This window comes from Ursus maritimus, unplaced genomic scaffold (assembly GCF_017311325.1).
Source record: "Ursus maritimus isolate PB19 unplaced genomic scaffold, ASM1731132v1 scaffold_23, whole genome shotgun sequence".
NCBI classification, from domain to species: domain Eukaryota; kingdom Metazoa; phylum Chordata; class Mammalia; order Carnivora; family Ursidae; genus Ursus; species Ursus maritimus.
This window is the reverse complement of record NW_024424786.1, coordinates 17,335,547-17,359,742: the sequence shown is the minus strand read 5'-3', so window position 1 is coordinate 17,359,742 and position 24,196 is coordinate 17,335,547. Positions and strand designations below refer to the sequence as shown.

The 24,196-nt window shown below is 36.7% G+C and overlaps 1 protein-coding gene across 1 annotated transcript in view; it reads left to right on the top strand.

Moving 5' to 3' along the window:
* DCDC1 (doublecortin domain containing 1) overlaps positions 1-24,196 on the top strand; it is a 414,959-nt gene that overhangs the window by 314,274 nt on the left and 76,489 nt on the right. The window contains exons 19-20 of the mRNA XM_040638911.1: positions 6,094-6,217; positions 19,031-19,212. Of these exons, the coding sequence (XP_040494845.1) occupies positions 6,094-6,217; positions 19,031-19,212 (306 nt within the window). The remainder of the gene's footprint in view (positions 1-6,093; positions 6,218-19,030; positions 19,213-24,196) is intronic.

The window sequence follows — 24,196 nt, the reverse complement described above, 5'->3', positions numbered from 1 at the left end:
TCTAGCTATTGAGGACACAACACACATATTGTTGGAGTCACTGCATATACTGATCCTTTAGGATAGCACCCAAACCCTGAAAAGTGTTTCCCAAGCTGGAACCTTAGTTGAGATTTTAAGGCCATTTCTGTATTCCATCAGGCAAGCTGCCTTTTTTTTTTTTTTTTAAAGATTTTATTTATTTACTTGACAGAGAGACAGCCAGCGAGAGAGGAAACACAGGCAGGGGGAGTGGGAGAGGAAGAAGCAGGCTCCCAGCGGAGGAACCTGTTGTGGGGCTCGATCCCAGGACTCTGGGATCACGCCCTGAGCTGAAGGCAGACGCTTAATGACTGAGCCACCCAGGTGCCCCAGCAAGCTGCTTTTGAGTGATAAAGTACAATGTAAGACAAGTGAATCCTGTGACTCACTGTTTTACCTCTTTTGCTGTAAAATGTGTCCCTTACATATAAACATTTTCATGGGCACTATGGTCATTCCGTCCACTTATGATGGATGCTCTCTTGTAGGCATAAACAGGAGAATTAAAATCCATATGCTTTGTATCCTCCCTGTAGGTTCATCTTCATACCTTCATACCAAATCTTCCAGTTTTGCTATTTTGAAGCTCCTGAACAACAGGCCAAATCATTAATCACTGCCCATGAATAAATGTATACCCACACTCTGATTACCTATTCCTTTCTACAAAGTAGATGATCAAGTGTGGTACTCACAACTCTACCTAATAGGACAATTTCTTTTCACCACTGTTCTTCAGAGACTATAACATAGCAGTAGTCCACTTCTGACCGGCACCAACATATCATACTGACTGCTTTGTGAACCAGGCTTGAATCCTTCTGGCCAATGGCTGTAGAGAAATCCCCTTAAGGACATATGTGTATATTAAGGGAGAGGAATCATTGCAATAGACTAATGCCTTCTGGACTTGGCTTGAGCCTGATCCTGAATGTACCACTTCCATTTTACAGTAGAAGGTAGTTGCATCTGTCTTACCTTATGACATGAAGGATATGACTACACCCAGTTCATTATGGGTGGTTCAGATTTCACAGTCACTTGATGGTACAATGCTCCAGTTCTCAGTCTCAAAAAAAAAGCTTTTCAATACACCAGGGATTATTTTTCAAAAACAGAGTTGTTTCCTGTTGCAGAGTATGATCTTGCTGCAGAATGCCAGGGTCTATAAAGCAACAAGAGTATGGGTCTTACCAGAGACTTAACACAGCATCCTCACCACTTCAGATACCTCCAGGGTCATTGGGTCTGGCAGGTCATACCATCCAGGAGACAGGGAAGCTTGTACTACCACCTGGAACTGCTTCAGATTCCTCTCATGTTCTGAACGCCTGTTGAAATTGACAGCCTTTTGGGATATCTGGTAAAAGGGTCAGAGCAGTATTTTTGAGGTGTGGTACATGTTGTTTCTAAAACCCAAAAGGACCCATCAGTGCTGTGTCTTTTGTTGTTGATGGAGTAAGAGGTATAAAATGCAACAACTTGACCTTTATTTTAGGGGAATATCCTTACATATATCAGACCAATGGACACCTAAAAATTCCATTGATGTAGCAAGCCCTACATTTTTATGGGATTTATTTACCACCCTTTGGCAAGCAAGAGGAGAATAACAATTTTGGCTACTAATGTGGAAGAAAACCAAATGCGTGTGATTTCATGGAAGTCAAGGGAAGTCAAGTCAAGTGAAGAAAGCGTTTAAGGAAAGAATGATCTTTTGTTAGACACTGCTGTTCAGGTGTATCTTAAGAAATGAGTTTTAACTTTGGTAATGTGAAAATTCTGATGGGGCAGGTTTAATGGAGTTTCAGAGGGGAAAATCTAATTAGAATTGTTCTAAGAGAAAAGGAGAGAAGAAGAGGAGATTAATCTTTTAAGGAATTTGCTATAAAGGAATACACAGAAATAAGGCAATAACTGGAGGTGGATGTGGGACGTATAGAAGGTTCTTCTCTTTCTTTTTTTTTTTTTTAAGGTGTCAGACTCTCAGATATTATGGAGATGGAATGACTCAGAGGACAGGAAGATTAATAGTTCAGGGCGGAACAAAGTCCTAGATGAGACAAGATAAGGACCTAGGTCACGAGCAGTTTTGGCCTTAGACTGGAGCACAGACTGCTTCACTATAGCAAGAAGACAAGCAAAGTGTAGGCGTCTAGAGCAGGGGAATCTGGAAGATTTGCCGATGGGAGGAAGAGGAAGGTCTCTTTTGAACACTTGTGTTTTCTCAATGAAATAAGATCTCCAGCAGCACTGAGCAATGGATGGCAGGGTATGGGAGGTTTAATGAGAAGGAAATGGTGTGTTTCTCAGAGGCCTGGAATTATTGGGCTGGAGGAAAGCAGTGGAATGACCCAGAAGTCCGCAGGGCCCACTTGAGGTTTGTGGTTGTACAGTTAAAAATAGTGGTTGTCAGCAGTATCATACCCAATACTCCGTTTGTATAACAAATATTTTGTAACGATCCTTTACTACCCTAAAATAAAATTCATGGTTAAGATAACCTACACACCCATATAATTTCTAAAGAAATGCCTGTCTAGTAACACTAATGTTAGTAAAAGAAAAATAATTTAAAAATAAAAGTAATATACACTTCAGTATAAATTTTCAGTACAGCTATACTGGACAACATGATTATGTTTGCAGAGTCTTATTCCTATGTGTAATATCAGCTAAATGTGTGAACTACAAATGCCAAATGATACAGTTGTGTTATACTTGTGACTCAAAAACCATGAATGGTAATGCCATTAGTGATAGAATTTTTCCAAAAGAGTAAGTAACACATGAACCATCAAAAAAATTTTCCTTCTTTGAGATATTTGAGGGTGTTGTACTCCTAGAAAATGTGGTGTGTATTATAATCATGCAAAAATACTTTGTTTATTATAAAATGTAGTTTGGTTTTAGACTCTGATAAATAGGTAATAAAATGAATGTTTGGAGGGAAATTTGAATGTCTGTGGAATGCAGGACAAGCTTCCTTTGTGCAGGACTTCCCCATACTTTGAAGGACATTTGGTATTCTTCATTCCCTGCCAGTTGAAATAACAATCATTGTGAGAGCCCAAAACTCCTCAGATTCTCAAAACACTCTGTGATATATCCACCCTGCCTCCCAGTGTCATTGTTCTATGTCAATTTATTGTGATTCCATTCATAGTTTCTTAGGTGTTTTCTCTAGCCACTGTTCAACTGTTGAAGTATAAACCTATAGTAGGTAAAGAATTGAACCAGGGGTTGGTTTCTATTTTTTAAAAATTGACCACAAAGAAGGAAGAGTACGGCAGTGAGTCAGGACAAGAGGGTGGCTGTTATGCTGAACCATGAATCCTAGCTAAGTATAGCAGGAAGAGTAGTGCTGGCAGGGAGGTATGGAGTGTGACAAGGTGAAAGAAACAATGGTTTGGAGCATCTGGCAAGAGTGAAGAATTGTTAGAGTGGGATGCTTAAATATGTGAACTAGAGAAAAGGGAGATGGTGGTGAGAAGGTGGGCTTCTTGCAATTGCAATTTTTGAAGTGGTCTAGTTCTTTGTAATGACCAGTTTGAGTCTGTGTTCATGGGAAGGGTAGCTGATATGAAATGGAGTTAAGATCATTAGAGGCACTGAGAGGCCAGGGGAGATTGTCTATTTAGATATTTAAAAGACACTGAATGATTACAGGAACAGAGAGGGAGAGAACAAAAGCAACCCAGGATGGTAAAATCTTCAATAAATGAGAGAGAAGGATACAGAAAAACTGATATGAATGCAACAAGGGAGGATAATAGGTGCTCTGGTCTACTGTTATGTGCTTCGAAGCAAAGACCTTTGCAGTCTGGAAGTGGTTATGAGGAGCAAGAAAGAGAGCTTCCACATACACCTTCAGGGCCAGGAGAACTCGAGACGTGGATGAAAAAAACTACAACTAGAGAGGTTTGCAATGGAAGCAGATCCTTAGGAGATTGTCAGGTATTCAGAAAAATAAAAATTGATGTGAACTAATTTTGTGTATTCCTGTCATTTTCACCAGCAATAGCAGGAGCTTACCACCTTCTGAGGTTTATTCATTTTCCCATAGTTCAAATATATTGTCTGAATGAATGAGCTTTCCATTTCTCCTTAGACTTCATTTGAGGTCGTTGGTATTTAATGTATGTAGCTAACACTCTGGGAGGCATTGTGGGAAAATAAAACATGATTTCACTGAGAGAAGAAGAGAAATGTAACACAGGGGCTATATGCCCTGGCTTATAAGAGCCCTCAACTTGGTTCCACTTGGTTCCATGTTGGTAAGGAACAGGTGTTTCCTGCCACCCCACCCCTTGCTGCCCAGGCCCCAAGAATTTCCATCAAGCTTATGGGAGATTGAGTACTGCAGATGGTTCTGATGGGGTTGGGCTATTTCACAAAACTTTAAGGCTCCAATGACCATCACATATGCTCAAAAAGTATAAGTGGGTTGCTTCTTGTAGTCTCACTCATTAATTAGTGATTTATTATATTAGTAAGTGTCCATCATTTCCTCTCCAGGCTCAGTATGGACTTAGCTATATATAGTAATTTTTCTCTTGCCATAATGTTAAATTTTATTGGCTAATATTGATTTAGGAATTTTACATCTTTAATTTTAGGTAAAATTACTGTATTACTTCTTAAATTACCAGCAATAGACTTTATTATGAAGATTATCTCTCCTTCATGGAAGAAATTAACCAGTTTTCTTTATATTTATGGTTTAAAATATTTTATATAGCATGAAAATGATCTGTTCCATGACCTGTGAAGTTATGTGAGCAAGGGCATGTTCTTTATTTTCTGTTTCAAATCTGTGAGGTTTTTAAAAAAATCATTTATTTCCATCAGAATTTTTGCATTTGTTAACTTACACGTGCATAATATACTCTTTCAATCTTTTCTATGCTAAATAGTTAGCTCAATCTTCCATTTGGTTTGTATTATAGTAATCTAGATTTATTTGCAAGAGATTTGCTATTTTATTTTTATTTCAAAAACATTTCTTTGAAACATTCTACTGATGTTCTATTTTCTAATTTATTTATTTCTATTTGAATATTATTTCCTTTCATCTGTTTTCCATGGGACAATTTTATATATACTTTAAAATAATTGACTTGAATGTTTATTAGTTCTCCTTTTCAATTTGGCTTTTAATAAAAAAACCACTTAACATTATGAATTTACCTTTGAATGTAATTCTATATTATATGTTTTCATGATTCTTATTTTCATTGCTTTCTAAACAGCTATTGATCATATTATTTTTTTCTTTATATGATATAATAGTATTTGGGGAGAGAGAATGTGTTTTGTTTGTTTGTTTTAAAGGTTTTATTTATTTGAGAGAGAGAGAGTGAGAGAGAGAGCACTAGCAATGGGCAAGAAGGAGAAGCAAGATCCCTGCTGAGCTGGGAGCCCGACGTGGGGCTCAAGCCCAGGACCCTGGCATCATGACCTGAGCAAAAGGCAGATGCTTAACAGACTGAGTCACCCAGGTGCCCTGAGAATGTGTTTTTTAAATTATGTGATTGGAGTTGTAAATTTAAACTTTTATTTATATCTACTTTTATTCTATCATTTTCCACAAAGTGTGGCTTTTTAATTTTCATTTTAAAACTGTATTTAAGCTTACATTGTTAGTATGTGGCAAATACTACAAATGTTCAAAGAATTGTTGAGAAAGGTATTTTCTGTTAGTAGGCTACAATGAATATAAGTAAATTATCATACTTACATTTATTAGTTATACCAGTCAGATATTTAATATCCTTATTTGTTACCCTAGAAAAATTTACCTGGTGGTTTATAATCTGTTGGTCTTGTAGTGATGTCTCTCACAATAATTGTGTTTATGTCAGTTTCTCTTTGAATGTCTAAAAAGTTTTGCTTGATTTTTTTCTGTTAGTATTGTTATTTAAGTCATTGTTATTATAAAATGGTTACTTTGACTTTTGCCTCAAATTCCACTGTCAGTTATGACATTGCCAATTTTTCCTGATTTTTAAAAATATTTTGAAGTGATATGTAATCTTACTAAATTCCTTTTTGTTTCTTATTTTGTTTTAGGTGGGCCATAAAACATGAAGGGACTAATAAGCCAGGCCAGTGGAAACATTCCAAAGTTGAAAATCCTCTCTGGAACAAGCTTACCTACATGTGGCCAGTTCTTCCCAGTGGACAACTTAATGAGGTTGTATCTTTTAGTATAAGAGGTGGTTGTTGAGATTTCCTTTTAGGCCCAATATGTGCTCAATTTTTCTGAAAATTTCCATGAATCTTTTAAATTATAGTTGTTAGGTGCAAGAGATGAATTAATTCTGTTTTTGTAGCAATTCATTAGAAAGGTGTGTTTAAGTCTTTCATTATGAAAATGAACTTATTTCTTCTTGTAGACTGTCAAATTTTACTTTATGTATTTTTAAATTTAGTTCTTAGACACATACATACTTAGAAATATTATTTCTCCCTAGTGAATTGAAACTTTAATCATTATGTAGAGACTCTCCCTGGCTCTAGTAAAAAAAAAGTCTCAATTATGCCATATTAATAGAAATAGCCCAGCTAATTATTATTATTATTATTTGCTTAATATATCTTCTTTCCATCCTTTTACTTTTTATATTTTGATAGTCTTCTGTTTTAGGAGGGTCTCTAATAATCAGTATATAGTTAATATAAAAACAATTATCTGACAATCTTTATCTCTAAACTAAAGGATTTGGTCTTGTCTATTTATTGTCATAACAAATATATTTGGATTATTATTTGCTTTCTATTTGTACTGCTTTTCCTGTGTTTCATTTTTTCTCCATTCTTATGTTCTTTTAGATTGATTTTTTTTCTCATTATATTTTCCTCTCTACTAGTTTGGAAATTGTACATTCCATTTCCATTCTTTTTTATTATTACTCTGAATGTTTCAGTTTGCATATGTAAATGATCAAAATATAAAGTTAACAAATGTTATTTACTTTTCTCGGAAATAATCAAGAACACTAGAAAATCTTAACTTCAATCACACGATTTGTAACTTATTGTCATGAAATTTATCTTTTTGAAACTTCCACAAAATATTAAATTGTTATAGGTAGCAAATGTTTATTTAGCTTTAACCCCATTTTTTCCACTTTCTTGTTATAATTCCTTCTTACATCTCAGTTCTTCCACCTGTGATTACTTTCCTTCTACCTCGTATACCTTTCTTTTAGTTACTGGTAGCAAACTCTCTCAGTTTTTACTTATATGAAAATGTCTTTTTGCCCTCCTTTATATAAGGTATTTTCACTTAGCAAATGGAAGATGTCATCACTGACTTCCACCTTCCATTGTTACTATCCAGCAGTCATGTATCATCCTAAATGTTATTCCTTTGAAGGCAATCTCTCTTTTCTCTGATAGCTTTTAGTATCTTTCCTTTCCTTGGTATTTTTCAGTTTCACCACAAAATGTCTGAGAGAGGATTTCTTTTTATTGTTCCTGCTTGGGGTTCTTGACACTGTGGCTTGGTATCGTGCATCATTTCTGGAAGTTTCTCACCCATTATCAAATATTATCTCTTTTATATCCTCTCATTCCATTCTTTACAGAAAACCGTGATTAGGTGTAAGCTAGAGCTTCTTATTTTGACCTGCACGTCTCTCAACCTCTCTTTCATAGTTTTCATGTCTTTGTCTCTTTGTGGTACATTTTTACATCATGTTTTCAGACATATTTCTTTCAGATAATTAATTTTCTCTGTAGCTTCATCTCATGTATTTTATTTTTTATTTTCTTATTTGTTTTTTAAAGATTTTATTTATTCATTTGACAGACAGTGAGAGAGAGAGAGAGAGAGAGAGAGAGAAGGAGAGAAGACAAGCAGGAGGAGTGGGGGAGGGAAAAGCAGGCTTCCCACTGAGCAGGGAGCCCGACTCAGGGCTCGATCCCAGGACCCTGGGTTCATGACCTGAGCCACTGAGGCACCCCTATCTCATGTATTTTAAACTACAAGTGAGGGTCAGCCTGTGTTATGATTCTTAATGAAGATTATTTTTTCTCTTCTATAAGAAAAAATGTTTGAGACAATCTAGTTTACTTGGAGCCACCTGGAGGGTATTATTTCTGGCTTGCCTTTTCAATGATATTTAGCCTATTGTGACTTGTTTTATGAGGGAAGTTTTCTGTTAGATCTCCCATGTTAGCTAGGTCCTGAAATTTGTCTTCTGTGTCCTTCCCCTGTAAGACCATGGAAACAGAAACTCAAATTCATTGGGGTTTGGCAAATTTCCTAAAAATAAAACCCAGTTTCAGCACTCTGTTTACCTCTCTGGGTCTCTAGTATATCTTGCTTTATTGCTATGTCAGTGATGTGCTCTAAAGATATTTTAAAAATATTTTCTCCTGATTTTTTTCGTTGTTTTGTCATGTTTTCTGGTTTCAATCAAGTTTTCTCTTTCCTCTTAAATCATAATTTCCTATGCCTCCTCACTGATTAAATGAGTCTCAGCACTTTAGGAAAAAGACAGATAGTCTGAAACCAAGAAGTCAATACTTAGGCCCCAAAGATGTTCTTATATTTAGACTTACAGTTAGATGTTCTTATGTTCAGTAGTAAAGCAACAGTTTAGATAGTTGAGTTTTGTTGAATGAAAAAGGAGTTCTTCAAAATATTGGAGGCTGAGGGTTGGACAGCCTGACCAGTGGCTAGGTGAATTATATGTCTGAGACTCGGGTTTGTAGCACTAGTGATAGCCAGCATGGAGCCAAGGGTCGGGAAGTGGCATCGAGAGACCAATAGGCTCAGAATAAGCCAAGAAAATAAAACCCTACGAATTGCATTAATTGTAGATTTTTCTCCAGAGGTTCAGGAAAAACAGAGGCTAAAACCGAAAGAGCAGGCAGGATAATTTACACCTTAATTGGTGGTGGTCAGAAGCCAGCAGGTTGCCCAGTGGCCAAAGAGCACAAGAGGCACATAGTTAGAGGCCTCCGAGGATCAAGGCCAAGTACTCACATATAGACTGTGGACCCCTATCCCAAGGGTGTACAGTTTGTTGAACTTTCACGTACCAGAAACCACACTGAGGAAGGGGAAAGGAGGAGGTATATCCCTGAAAGGAAACAACAGTTCTGGTAAGAAATTTGAAACTTCAGTTTGGTTGAATATGTATACGAAAGCTTAAAAAACAAATAAAAAATGCTGTTTTACAGAGGGGGAGATGAACCATGAGAAACTATGGACTCCGGGAAAGAAACTGAGGGTTTTAGAGGGGAGGTGGGTGGGGAAATGGGCTAGCCTGGTGAAGGGTATTAAGGAGGGCACATATTGCACCGAGCACTGGGTGTTATATGCTAACAATGAATCATGGAACACTACATCAAAAGCTAATGATGTATCGTATGGTGAATAACATATCATAATAAAAAAATTAAATTAAAAAAACCTGCTGTTTTAAGTTGGCAGATACTGGAACACTTCTAATTGGGATATCAAGTTTCCACCACCCAATGGGGTGGGAGGTGGACAAGGATGCCTCACATGGAAGTGTTCTTTCTTATGTAGGAAAAGAGAGAAAATTATAATTATTGCAAATTTCACAATATTGTGCTTACATTTTCAAACCTCAGTATATAAGTAAAGTAATTTGGTTAATTAATTAATTGCTTTAAATGATGTATGGTAATTATATTAGGAAACCTAAGTTAACCTGGTTCCTTTAAAACTTACCATTAAAAAGATACATTTTTGCTAATGGCCTGAGATTTGGCAACTAAATGGTTTTAGGAATGGAAATGGACTGCTCCAAAGTTCTATAGCCAGTCAAACAGAGTAATAGCTTTTGGGTGGAGAGATAATACTATACCCCAACAAAACTCTGGTCCTCATTTTAAAACTGAATGGAAAGGACTAAGGCACTAAATTAGCTGAAGTAAGACAAATTGACCATGTATTTCAAAATGACTCAGCCTAAGAGTACAGTTAGTTCTTGCAATGTTTGAGGAAGAGAAAAAAATACTTACCAAGCAGGGAACTCAAATAGTTCTTACTCAAATACGATCTATTTCATTTAAGGTCTGGATCCATTTAGATAAAATGAGGGAACCATATTTTCTTCCAGTCCCATTTCTACAGAATTGAATTTTTAAACAAAAAGATGGTATTATCAGTATATAATGAAATGCAATTAATATTTTGCTTGAAAGGACTTTCCAGGTAAATAAACTGCAGTTAGGAAATGTGACTTCATATTGTGGGGATTCAGAACATTTTGGTCATTATAAGCATATGTATCAAACTTACTCCAGATTTAATCTTCTTCTTTTTTTTTTTTTTAAGATTTTGTTTATTTATTTGACAGATAGAGACAGCCAGCGAAAGAGGGAACACAAGCAGGGGGAGTGGGAGAGGAAGAAGCAGGCTCCCAGCGGAGGAGCCTGATGTGGGGCTCCATCCCAGAGCACCGGGATCACGCCCTGAGCCAAAGGCAGACGCTTAACCGCTGCGCCACCCAGGCACCCCCAGATTTAATCTTCTAACCTTACGTCCTATCTTACCATTATTTATCATACATTTAGGCAATGCAGACAGAGCAAGGAGGGAGATAATGGTTGCTACCTTCATGGAGCTTACAGTTTAAGAAGTATAGGCTGCGTGTCAAAAAGGAAAGAACCAGAAAAGGAAGAAGGCGGACTTAATGAATAAAAGACAAAGAAGGGAGAAAGAAGAAACTCACAGAAAAAGTTTAGCTCCTCAGAAATCAAGGCTGTTGGTTGAGTCAGTTTGTTCAGTCATATGGTCAGAGGCACAGTTGGTTAAGCAGCTGACTCTTGGTTTCGGCTCAGGTCATTATCTCAGGGTCCTGGGGTCTTGGGATCGAGTCGGGGCTCAGTCTCACAACCTTGAGATCATGACCTAAGCCAAAATCAAAAGTTGGATGCTTAACCAACTGAGGGACCCAGGCACCCCCTAAAATTTCCAAATTATTAAATTAAAATATAACTATTAGAAGAGGCCCACGTTAAACAAAATAGTTAGAAGTACACATTTTAGTAATTTGTTAAAAGATTATGATTATTAGCTGGTACTATAAGGGCATAAAAGGGAGGTGTAAGAAGACCCAAGACAGAGAATTGAAGAATCTATTAGTTTATTAATAACAAATAGATGAGGGTGGACCAGTTTGACTAGATCACTAGTTAAGAGCTGGACTCCCCAAAGAAACACAGGCTGTTTCTTGTTGTGAGAGAGAGAAAAAGCAGAATTACCCATTTAAGGGAGCACCAGGGCCCATCTCCTGACAATACAGCCATGCCATGGAATATTGTGAGCACAGAGAAAACCAATAAAGAAATGAATGAGAACGTAAGAATTCCAGTGGTGAAAATGTGGGGGAGGAAACAGCATTCCATGCTTATTAATGAATTATACATGTTTTTGTTGTCCTTCACTATCCCGATAGCATATTTCTATTTCCATGGATGATGAAGTAAAAGTGCCTTAAATACCAAAACAAGGTTTTAAAGTAGCTTAAACAAAGAACTGCCAGCGTTTGGTCATAGATTGGATTAGGTTCTGTGATGTCTCATATTAAAGAGAAGATCTTTGGGCTTACTTCATCTAACTGGAATGCAAAGGAAGCCCTCTGAAGTCAGCAATGCTACAGTGGTGCTAAAGGCAATGTCTATAGTGATTCCTACTTCCATGAGAGCTTAGGAAGTGAAAGGATCAAAAAATAACTAGGAGCTATGATAGCACAGTCCAGATAAGTTTACCAGAAATACAGCATGCATGCAATATTGAAAAAAAAAAAAATCTAAGTTCCACATTGAACCTCTGAGTTGACCGTTCTCACAGACTAACCTCAAGGGAGCATCTTGTTCCTCTTGCTTTTCCCTTCCATAATAGAAAGAAAGAAAGAAAGAAAGAAAGAAAGAAAGAAAGAAAGAAAGAAAGAAAGAAAGAAAAGAAAGAAAGAAAGAAAGAAAGAAAGAGAAAGAAAGAAAGAAGGTGGGAGGGAAGGAGGAAGGAAGAAAGAAAGGAAGGGAGAGAAAGAGAGAAAGGGGGGAGGGAGGGAGAAGAAGGAAGGAAGGAATATTAGCTATTTTACACCAAGACTTCAATGTGAGAATAACTTTTTAAAGTTTTTAGTTTAATTTAGTTAGTTAACATAAGTGTAATATAGTTTCAGGTGTACAATATAGTGATTCAACAATTCCATACACCACCTGGTGCTCATCAAAATAAGTGCCCTCCTTAATCAGTTCTCTATAATTAAGAATCTGTTTCTTGGTTTGTCTCTCTCTCTCCCTCCCTCTCTTTCTCTCTTTCTTTTCTCCCCTGTGCTTATTTGTTTTGTTTCTTAAATTCCACATATGAATGAAATCATATGGTATTTGTCTTTCTCTGACTGACTTATTTCCCTTAGCATTATACTCTCTAGCTCCACCATGTCATTGCAAATGGCAAGATTTCATTTTTTATGGCTGAATAGTATTCCATTGTGTATAAGTGTGTGTGTGTGTGTGTGTGTGTGTGTGTGTACTACATCTTCTTTATCTATTCATCAATCAGTGGACACTTGGGCTACTTCCATAATTTGACTATTGTAAATAATGTTGCTATAACATAGGGGTACATGTATCCCTTTGAACTAGTGGGTTTTTTAGGTTTTGTTTTGTTTTTTGTTTTTTTGAGTGAATACCCAGTAGTGTGATTGCTGGATCATAAGGTTGTTCTATTTTTAACTTTTTGAGGAACGTCCATACTGTTTTCTAGAGTGGCTTCACCAGCTTGCATTCCCACCAACAGTGCAAGGGGGTTCTTTTTTTCTCTGCATCCTTGCCAATATCTGTTTTTTCCTGTGTTGCTAATTTTAGTTAGCATTCTGACAGGTGTGAGGTGGTATCTTCTTGCAGTTTTGATTTACATTTCTCTGATGATAAGTGATGATGAGCATCTTTTCACGTGTCTGTTGGTCATCTGCGTGTCTTCTTTGGAGAGTTGTCTGTTTATGTCTTCTTACTTTTTAACTGGATTATTTGTTTTTCTGGGTGTTTTATATTTTGGATACTAAGCCTTTATTGGATATGTCATTTGCAAATATCTTCTCCTATGCCACAGGTTGCTTTTCAGTTTTGTTGATTGTTTCCTTTGCTGTGCAGAAGCTTTTTATTTTAATGTAGTTTTGCTTTGTTTCTCTTGCCTCAGGAAACATACCTAGAAAAAAGTTGCTACAGCTGATGCCAGAGAAGTTACTGTCTGTTCTCTTCTAGGGTTTCTATGGTTTCAGGTCTTACATTGAAGTCTTTAATCCATTTTGAATTTATTTTTGTTTGATGTAAGAAAGGGGTCCAGTTTCATTGTCTTGCATGTTGTTGTTCAGTTTTCCCAACACCATTTGTTGGAAAGACTTTTTCCCATTGGATACACTTTCCTGCTTTGATGAAGATTAATTTACCATATCGTTGTGGGTTTATTTCTGGGTTTTCTATTCTATTCCATTGATTTATGTGTCTCTTTTTGTGCCACTACTATACTGTTTTGATCACTACAGCTTTGTAATACAACTCGAAGTCCAGAATTGTGATGCCTCAAGCTTTGCTTTTCTTTTTCAAGATTGCTTTGGCTATTTGGGGTTTTTTGTGATACTGTAGAAATTTTAGGAATGTTTGTTCTAGTTCTGTGAAAAATGCTGTTGGTATTTTGATAGGGATTGCATTAAATGTGTAGATTGCTTCATGTAGTATAAACATTTTAACAATGATTGTTCTTCCAATGTGTGAGCATAGAATGTCTTTCCATTTCTTTGTGTCATCTTCAGTTTCTTTCATCAGTGTTTTATAGTTTTCAGAATACAGGTCTTTTTTTGGTCTTTTTTTTCTTTTTTTTAATAATAATAATTTTTTATTATATTATGTTAGTCACCATACAGTACATCCCTAGTTTTTTGATGTAAAGTTCCATGATTCATTACTTGCGTATAACACCCAGTGCACCATGCAATACGTGCCCTCCTTAATACCCATCACCAGCCTACCAGAATACAGGTCTTTCATCTCTTTGGTTAGGTTTATTCCTAGGTATCTTATCATTTTGGTGCAATTGTAATTGGGATTGTTTTCTTAATTTCTCTTTCTGCTGTTTCATTATTAGTGTATAGAAATGCAACAGATTTCTGTTAATTGATTTTGTATTCTGTGACTTTACTGAATTTGTTTATCAGTTCTAGCAGGGTTGTTTTTTTTTTTAAAGATTTTATTTATTTATTTATTTGAGAAAGAGAGTGAGCAAGAGAGCACAAGCAGGGGAGAAGCAGATTCGGGGAGCCTGATGCGGGGCTCAATCCCAGGACCCTGAGGTCATGACCTGAGCCTAAGGCAGATGCTTAACCAACTGAGACACCTAGGTGCCCCTTTTCTAGCAGTTTTTTGGTGAAGTCTTTCGGATTTTCTATGTAGAGTATCATGTCATTCACAAATAGTGAAAGTTTTGCTTCTTCCTTATCAATTTGGATGACTTTTGTTTCTTTTTGTTGTCTGATTGCTATGGCTAGGATTTCCAGTCAATGTGACAGTAACTTTTTAATGAGAATGCTATTATCCCCCATCTCTCCCATTTATCTGGCTCTAGTTTCATGATCATTTATGTCTAAAACTTGGGCAAATGTTGATTTGCTCTGAAATACTTAATAGCTTTTTTGTAAAAGAGTTACAGGTAAGTCCTGAACTTACTTCTTTTTAAATTTTTTTTAAATTTTTTAAAGATTTTATTTATTTATTAGACAGAGATAGAAACAGCCAGCGAGAGAGGGAACACAAGCAGGGAGAGTGGGAGAGGAAGAAGCAGGCTCCCAGCGGAGGAGCCCGATGTGGGTCTCGATCCCAGAACACCGGGATCACGCCCTGAGCCGAAGGCAGAGGCTTAACCGCTGTGCCACCCAGGCGCCCCCCTGAACTTACTTCTTAAAGAAGTTATGCAAATCCACTCTTTCACTATCCCTCACATTAAGTGAAATCTTTATATAACTGGAACATCTCAAATGAAACAATACAATGAGTTTGTCATATTTCCTTCCAGTAACTCTAGTAAGAGAGAACAGCCTTTATTGCTGTTGCTCCATTTATAATAAAAGATACATGGCTATATAAACACTTTATAGTCTGCGCTTTGCAACTTAAATCCATATAGGTAAAAGGTCCTCAGTGGAGCTCAGGTATATGGAAAGATTTTATTAATTCAAATTTTGCTTGTTTAGAAGTGTGATAAGTTAGACTCATTGTATGCCATTATTATGAACATATTTACTGAACAAAGTATTATATTGAAATATAAAGGAAAAAAATACTAAACTGAAAAGGACTCATGAGATTTTTAAACATTTATGTATACTGTTTTCTCCTAATTAAATGCAATTAATGTTATTTACTCACTCATTTCACAAACAAATTAGGGCATTATAATTGGATGTCATTTCAGAATATTTAATTTCCACAACCTTCAGACTTTGTTTATAACTTATTTAAAACCCCCGTTTTTTTTGTACTATGTGATTGATTGTTCAATATAATTGAAAGATTCTAAAATTTTTAAGAGAATATAAATTAGTAAATTTTCCATATTATACTAGCTTTTAAAAAATGGTCTCCTTTTCCATAAACTAATGGCCATGCATCTTGGTCTGTATTAGTCTAACAGGCCAACATGTCTCCCCAGCCCACCTGTATCTTTATCTTTGTCATGTCAGTTAGACACTGCTAGGATGGTAGGACCACCCCGTAGTGATTGTCTGAGCTTTCTGCCTGCCTATCCTGACTTCTTCCTCCTTTGGTACCCATATCGCCTTTAGGAAACCTTAGGAAACTTCTTCCATTTATAGTTTAGGAAACTTCTTCCATTTATAGTTCATGTGGATTATGGTGTCTTTACTTGGACTCTTCAGAAAGCAGAACCTGAGACAAATGTCTTATGTGCCACTACATTATTAGGATGTGCAGTCCCAGGGACAAGCAGGAAAGGAAGGAGAACTAATATAAGAATGTGCTATCAAGCGTCCTCCAAGAAACCATTTAAACAGTGATCTTAGGAGAGTGTCTCCTGGAGGAGAAAACAGAAAGAATTTATCCATCAGCTTCCATTTCTTTTAGGTCAAAGGTTTGCCCAAGGTTACATAACAAGAATGATGGGTCAAAAATTCAAATTCAGGAAGTCTGGCTCTAGAGCCCAAGCTCTTAGCCTCTTCACGAGATGCTCTTCGGAATGTTAGTCAATGATAGGAATGAAGAATAAAATAGAAGCAAGGATAGGAGGTAGGGGATGTTGTCGGGGGTGGGTGAGGCAGGACAGGATTTGGAATTTTTGATTGACCTGGGAAGGCTTCATTGAGGTGATACTTGAGCAAAAACCTGTAAAACAAGCAGCTCTCTTGACATGACAAGAAATGCAAATAACCTGAAATGATGTCTTTGAGGAACAATGAGGTAAATATGGCAACAGTAGCATGAGTAGGGGGGAGAGCAGCGGGAGATAAGACCAGAGAGAAAAGATGAGATACAGATTCTGCAGAGCCTTGTATGCCATTTTAAAACATTTGGCTCTTAGTAAAATGGGAAGCCACTGGAGAGTTTGGAACAGAGGAATCAGAGGAATGATGTGCTCTGACTTAAGCATTAGTAAGATCATTATGATAATGGAGTAGAAAGTGGCTAAGGTGGAAGTAGGAATAAGTAGTCAGAAGGCTTTTGCCATTTGTAGGTGAGAGAAACTAGTGGACCAGGGTGGTGGAGGTGATGAAGAGTAGATGGGTCGTAGATATATTTTGAAAGTGGAAGCAGGTTTTGCTGATGGATTAGGTTAAAAATAAATAAATAAATAAATAAATAAATAGTCCCTATATTGGGACATTTAAATAGACATTTTAACTCATGGGACAAAGAAGAAATCAAGACAAACATTTTAAAAGGAAATACTGTATTTAGAATCAAAGCAAATTGTGTGAGATGCAGCTAGATTGTACTTGAAGGAAATGTTTAACCTTAAATACTTAAATTGCAAAAGAGGAGAGGCTAAAAATTAATTTTATAAGCTTCCAATTTGAAAGGTTAGGAAAATAATAGCAAAATGAACTCAAAGAATTAGAAGGAAGGAAATAGGAATTACAAAAACAGAAATTGTTACAGTACGTGATACATACAAAACAGAATCAACAAAGTCAAAAATTGGTTGCTTTGAAAACATTAATAAAATGGATATACCTGGCCACACTGATTAAGAAAGAAATAGTAAAGGTAAATAATATTTAAAAAAAAAGGAAAGATACAAATACAGATACTGAGAGATTAAGAAGATAATAAGGATATTATAAGTAACTTTATGCTAATAAATATTATAATTTAGATAAAGAGAATGGTCAAGTTCGCACACTTACATAACTTAGAATGGAATCAAGAAGAAACAGAAAGCCTGAATAATCCAATAATCGTAGGAGAAATAGAATCAATAGTTAAAATCTTTCCACAAAGAGAACAACAATACTAAACAGTTTTATTGGCAAATTCTACCAAATGTATAAGAAGCCGAGTATTTCAGAATATAAAGAAGCAGCAACACTTTCTAACTCATTTCATGAGTCTGGGATAAACTTAATACCAAACCTGACATGATTTGTATAAGAAAATTGCACTTTAATTTCATTTCAAAAATCCTAAAGAAAATATTAGCAAGTTTAATTCAACAATCTATAAAAAAAATACAATTTCCAAAGAAGAATAACAAGGTAGGGAGAGTTGCCTATCAAATATCAAAACTTGTTAAATATAAAGGTATTGTAATCACTGTGGCCCTGTGGCACTGTACAGGGTAGGAAAATCAACAATTGAAGAGAAAACAACGCATAGAAACAGATGCACACTTATATGGAATTGTGATATTTTACAGGATGGTCATTGCAGATTAGTTGGGGATTAATTGCTGCCAGGACAATTGTTTTTGCAGAGAGAAAAAAATGAAACAATTGAGATCTTGCCTAACGACATCATCTCTGATCATCTGTTCCCCCATTTACGCTTCTTCCACAAACGTTTATTTTTGTGACTGGCCATACCATCCACCCAGTTGCTCAAACTACAAATCTGGGAGCCATTAATCCTTCCCTCTCTTTATCCCCAAGGTGCCATGTTCTGTTAATCCTTAAGTCTTGTACATACACTCTGCCCTGTCCTTTTACCTTTCCTTTACTGCCCTAATTCCTACTGAGGCTTCAGCTCCACTACATGGCATTTCTAAGTTAGGTTCTCCTCCTATGTCATCCCATCACACCCAGTACTCTGTTGCTATTAGACTTATACTATTGTAATTGCCAGTTTATTTCTAGTTAAGTTTCTGAAGATCTGCTGGAAACTCCTTGTGGAAAAGTATTCTGTCTTGTTCAGTTTTATTTCCAGTGCCTACCACTGTGCCTGGAATATAGTAAACCATCAATCAATATTTAGAAAATGCATGAATTAATAAATAAATGAATGGAAGATACACAGTAAGAGTGAGTTCTGTGACTGAAACATAGGAAATTTGTCTAAGTTCTTTTGTCATCTCATTCTGGTTTTTGGAGAGTTCCTCAAATGTATTCTTTGCCAAAAGATCTAGTTTAAGATAATACTATTTTAGGCTATGATACCACTTTTCATACATTCTTCACATTGAGTAAAGATACTTCACATACAAGCAAGAACCATCGTAAGTTAATTCAGTTTTATCATTTTAGAATGATGATTCTCTAAGAGGAACTAAGTCTTTTATGTTGTAACACAACACAGGTTTTACAAACATTTTAAAAACTACTAATCTTAAAATTCTTCCTTTTTAGTTAAATAAAACATCAATTAGAATTGTCTGGAACATCTTAGATGCCCAATACATTTTTTGATGCATGAATGAAAAATTAAAAGTATAAGTTTTGTGTTTAATATTTTTTTATATGTGGAAATGACTCTTCTTAATAATCATCACATTCTTTGTCATTTCTTTCTGAAGGAGTTTGATTGGCCAATAGAAGGACTGCTTATTCCAAACAGTCCTCCCATGAGGAAATCCATCTGTAAGACCCCGGAGCTGTGTGTCCCTGTGAGGCTCAGAGTTTTGCGGAATGGAGACAAGAATAAAAATAGAGCCTTTGTTATAATTGGTCCATACGTCTCACCTGGACGAAAAATGCAGTAAGAACACTTTGCTCATACTTCTTGTTTCTAATTTCTACAAATTTTTGTCTTCATTATGGATGTGTTTCTGAAAGGATTCTGTGTTTATTTTTAAAAAGGGCTCCCGGGGCACCTGGGTGGTTCTGTTGGTTATTACCAACTCTTGATTTTGGCTCTAGTCATGATCGCAGGGTTGTGGGGTCCTGGGATTGAGCCCCGCCTCATGCTCTGCTCTCAGTGGGGAGTCTGCTTGAGATTCTCTCTCTCTCCCTCTCCCTTAGCTCCTCCCTCTGCTCACTCTCTCTCTCTAATAAATAAATAAATCTTTAAAATAAATAAATTAATTAATAAATAAAAAGGGCTCCCATGTTGATATTTGGAGATAAAAAGAAAGACTGAGATTTAATTAAAACTTGTCAGGAACTTAATTTTAGCTCTTCTGATTGAGGCTAAGCACAGGAGAAAATAATGAGTTAGAAATAGGTCATTCTGGAGGAGGAGTTAAGATGGCGGAGGAGTAGGAGACACGTTTTCAGCCGGTCCCCCGAGTCGAGCTGGATAGGTACCAGACCAGCCTAAACAACCACGGAACCAGCCTGAGATGCAGGAAGATGCATCTGGATCTCTACAAATGAACATCTCCAGCGCTGAGTATTGAGGTACGAAGCGGGGAGCCATGAAACCGCGCACAGATATCGGAAGATAAACGGAAGGGGGAGGGAGCCGCCGTGTTCGGGCGCCAGGAAGCGGTAGCCACCTGCACGGGAGCGGCGGGCTCGCGGTGGCACCCGCAAAACAGCAGCTGAGAACCGGGAACGGAGTGCGCGCCACCAGGCATCTCGCGCGGAACCCGGGATCCCGGTGCGCTCACTGGATCCAGACTGAGACGGGGCCCGGAGGCTGCCGGCGGCGGCTGGCGGCTGGCGGCATTAGAAACACAAAGGACAGAGACGCGCCGGCCCTGGAAGTGAGGGCTGGGACGCCGGGTGTGGGGCGCACATCCCGGGACGCTGCAGGGTTGAGCAGCACCAACAGAAACAGAGTTAAAGTGGCCAGAACATCAGTGGAGAACGGGCCGCAATCCCTCTGTTCTGTGACAGAGGCTGAAATTCGGCCGCTGCTGCTCTGGTATGGTAAAAAGAGATAAGTAGGAAAGGAATATACATATATAAATTATAAATCTCCTCTATTTTTATACTCACAAACTTATTCTAAACACAGAAACCATTAGTGTTGATCTTTGTAACTTATTTTAAAGATTATGTATGAATTTTCTATGCCTGCTAGCAACAAATTATCAGAAACTTGGGTTAAAAACAACTTTTTTCCTCAGAAATCTGGAAAGCCAGAAGTCCCAAATTAGTATCACTGTACTGAAATCAGGGTAAAGTTAGTAGGGCCATAATACCTATGCAGGCTCTAAGGAAAATCCATTCTTTGCCCCGGTAGCTGCTGACACACACCTTTGGTTTGTGGCCTTATCAGTCTAATCCTCCTTCTTCCATGCTTATGTTGTTTTCTCTCCTGTAGAGCCAAATCTTTCTCTCTGCCTTCTCTTATAAAAACACTGGTGATTACATTCAGGTCCCACTCTGATAATTCAGGATAATCTCCCATCTCAAGATCCTTAACTTAATCCCTCATATCCGCAATGTCTGTTTTTGTCTTATATAGTATGTACATGTTTCAGTGATTAGGACATGGCTATTCTTTATTCAGTTCACCACAAATTATAATGTACTGACCTTTGGTTTTGGTAAATCTACAATGGTCTTGGCCAAACAACTAAATACCTATTTGAGCATAAAGAAATTGTATGGTAATGATGGAATTTCAGGATCTAGTTTTAAGAAATAGTTTTAAGTAGGGGGCCATTCTGTTGAATCATATTATGCAAGTTATCTCTCTTACTTTACTTATATGTAAGGGAAATTCTTGAATATTTATTTATACTCTGTCACTTTAGATTTAAGAATTCAGGAATTTTGAGTATAAATATATGGAGAATTGGAACCTGAATTCAGCTGATTTTTAAATATAGTCCAAGTTGTGCTCATTCATTCATTAGTACGTGGGCAGAGTATGTCCTATAGAAGACTCTGGAGTTGTGGGACCTCAAGACTCCCATTTCTCCACACACTGACCTCTCTACTACACACTACACACCCTTCAGGAATACTCAGTGACTCTCTGGTTAGTTCCCCTGCAGTACCTTATAAACTTCTATGATTGGATCACCCTGGTCACTTTGTGTTCTGGTACTTATTCCATTGCTCCATCCCTGCTGCTGGACTCTTCAGGGATAGAAATGTTCCAGTTTCTGGATTCCTGGCAACACCCAGCAGCATAATTGTGGATATGTGGATGGTGTTCCCAACACAAACTTTTTAGCAAAAGATCCTTGTTATTTGATTACATTTTTGAACTTCCTATTGACAGTCATTCTTTTTCCAGTGTTCTCATATCTCATCATTTCTTTTCTCTGGATAACTGTTCTTGACTTTCCGCTTGGACTCCTTGAATGTGTTCTTATTTTCCTCTCAGTTACTGGTTCTTCTTTTTTTCTTATTTGTTTTTCAGGGTCTTTCTTAATGCAGAACTAAATGTGACTCACAATAGACAGCGTCTGTAGACTTTAAAATCTGCTAGGAAAAATGTTTCTGGAGAGGAAATACTTATGAAAAAGTTATCACTCACTTCCTCATGACTAATCTCTGTGGACTCATCCTAAGTCGTGATGTAGTGACTTAAGTCCATCCCATGATTCCTAGGAACCCATAATACTGTATCACCAGGCAACTGGGGTCCATCATTTGAATGCCAATATTTTTGAAGAGCTATCATTCACTGCCTCTAAGAGCATTTCTTTCTTTAAAAAAATTTTATTATGTTATGTTAGTCACCATACAGTACATCATTTGTTTTTGTTATAGTGTTCCATGATTCATTGTTTGTGTGTAACACCCAGTGCTCTAAGAGCATTTCTTAAAAAGTCAGGAGAAGTTTGCCATTGGATAAACCAGTGGGTGGACATGAAAGGAAGGAAAGGACAGACTGCTGATGAGCAGTGCACAGCATATCCATTCACAGCTTATTTGGCCAGAACTTTGCTACACGGCTATACCTAAATGCAATCAAATCTGTGTTTAGCTGGGTATCCACGTGGCCATTTAAAACTGGATTACTACTGAAGGAAAGGAGAATTATTTAGAGGGATAACTATTCCTTCCTGATATGGATAAATAGAAGCAATCAAGAGGTTTACGTGGTGAAATACTTTAAGCAAAAAAAATTGGCTAGACATAACGAGGACTGGGAAATAAAAGGCTGTAGATATAAGTCACTCTTTCTAGCTAGAACTCTGTGCTTTTACTCAAATATTTATATATTCTTGTAGTTATTATATGATACCAAAAGATTGTATTCTTTCTCCATTTCCTTTTCTAAATGGCATCTGTCTTCCTTCACTATCCCAAACTCATGGGAGTTTCATGTATTTAAAATTCAAGGGGTGCCTGGGTAGCTCAGTTGGTTAAGTGTCTGACTCTTTGGTTTTGGCTCAGGTCATGATGTTAGGTTGTGAGATGGAGCCTCACACCAGCTCTACACTCAGAGTCGGTTTATATCTCTCTCTCCCTCTCCCTCTGCCCCTTCCTTGCTCACTTCTCTTTCTCCATAAATAAATAAATCTTTAAAAAAGGATAAAATTCAAGCATCTTTTAAAGACTGCCTTTCCCCCAACAGTTTCTTTCCCATAATATAAATTTCATTTTATTTTCTTCCATTAGTTGTAACTGTCGTAACTTCTACGAGATGCCATTTTTAAATTAAATGTTGTATTGTTTCTCAAAAATGTCCCCAGATGTATAATTTTTACTTTTCCTAAAATGCAGCACCTTTCAAGGGCAGAAACCTCTAACTTCTTTCGGATTCCCTATAGTGCCTAGCAGAGAGCTGGGGAGAAAGAGCAGGCACTCAATAGACAGTTTTTCATTTGTCTTATTTGCACAAAATCAATACAAGAACTTCAGAGACCTTATCTCCCAAAAGCTGATATCAAAGCTAACCTAGCCCAGATATGTGATAAAATGAAATAGGATTTTTATGAGTCTATTAGATCAAGCATGGGGCTCCACTATAAGCAAGATGCTTGAAAGAAGAAATGGATTTTTTTATTTGTTTACAAATCTTGCACTTGATAGAGATTTTACTGTAGTTGCAAAGAGAGCTTCTGCTTTTTAGCTACAAGTATGAAACTCTCTGAGAATGGGAGATAATGATAGGTTTTTTAGTGCTTAGAATAGATAAGATTACTTCATGTATCCAGAATCTAAATAACCAGGAAGCTCACCTCAACTAGAAAACAACACAAAACAACAAAGGGTCAAAGACTTATTTTAAAAAGCAAGTTGCAGGAGATGTCAGGTTTGGCTTTATATCCATCTGTATATCCATTTATTTTTCTACACTAAATACATACATATTGCTAGCAATTATCATTAATGTAATACTATAGGTTTTACCATATTTCATTAGTGATCTGAAAAATAACTATTGTGTTAAAGGGCTTAATTGAATGCACGGTCTTCAACTTAATTAATGATCTTCAACTGAGAGGAATGTAATATAAAAATTATGGAAATTTTTGTGTAATTAGTTTTATTTTCAGTAATTTTTAGAAAAGTTTCTCATTCTTAGACATTCCTAATTATGCAAGATGGAAACATGATCATAAAGTTCTCCTTCTTAGCCCCCAGTTGCCATTAAACCAGTCTCTCTCTAAAGTACTTTTTGCTAGTTATCAAAATAACGTGTAAAGAGGGTAAAATGAGAATATATAAGACAGATGAACAAATTCCAACTATATTTTATTAGTTTGTACAAATTATTCCAGGAATAAAAGTAGAATAATACTAATATGCAAAATTTACTTGATTTTTGTAAATTTTGACTTGTAAATTAATGATGCTCCAGTCTTCAGTGCTTGTTTCTGATGGGGGTA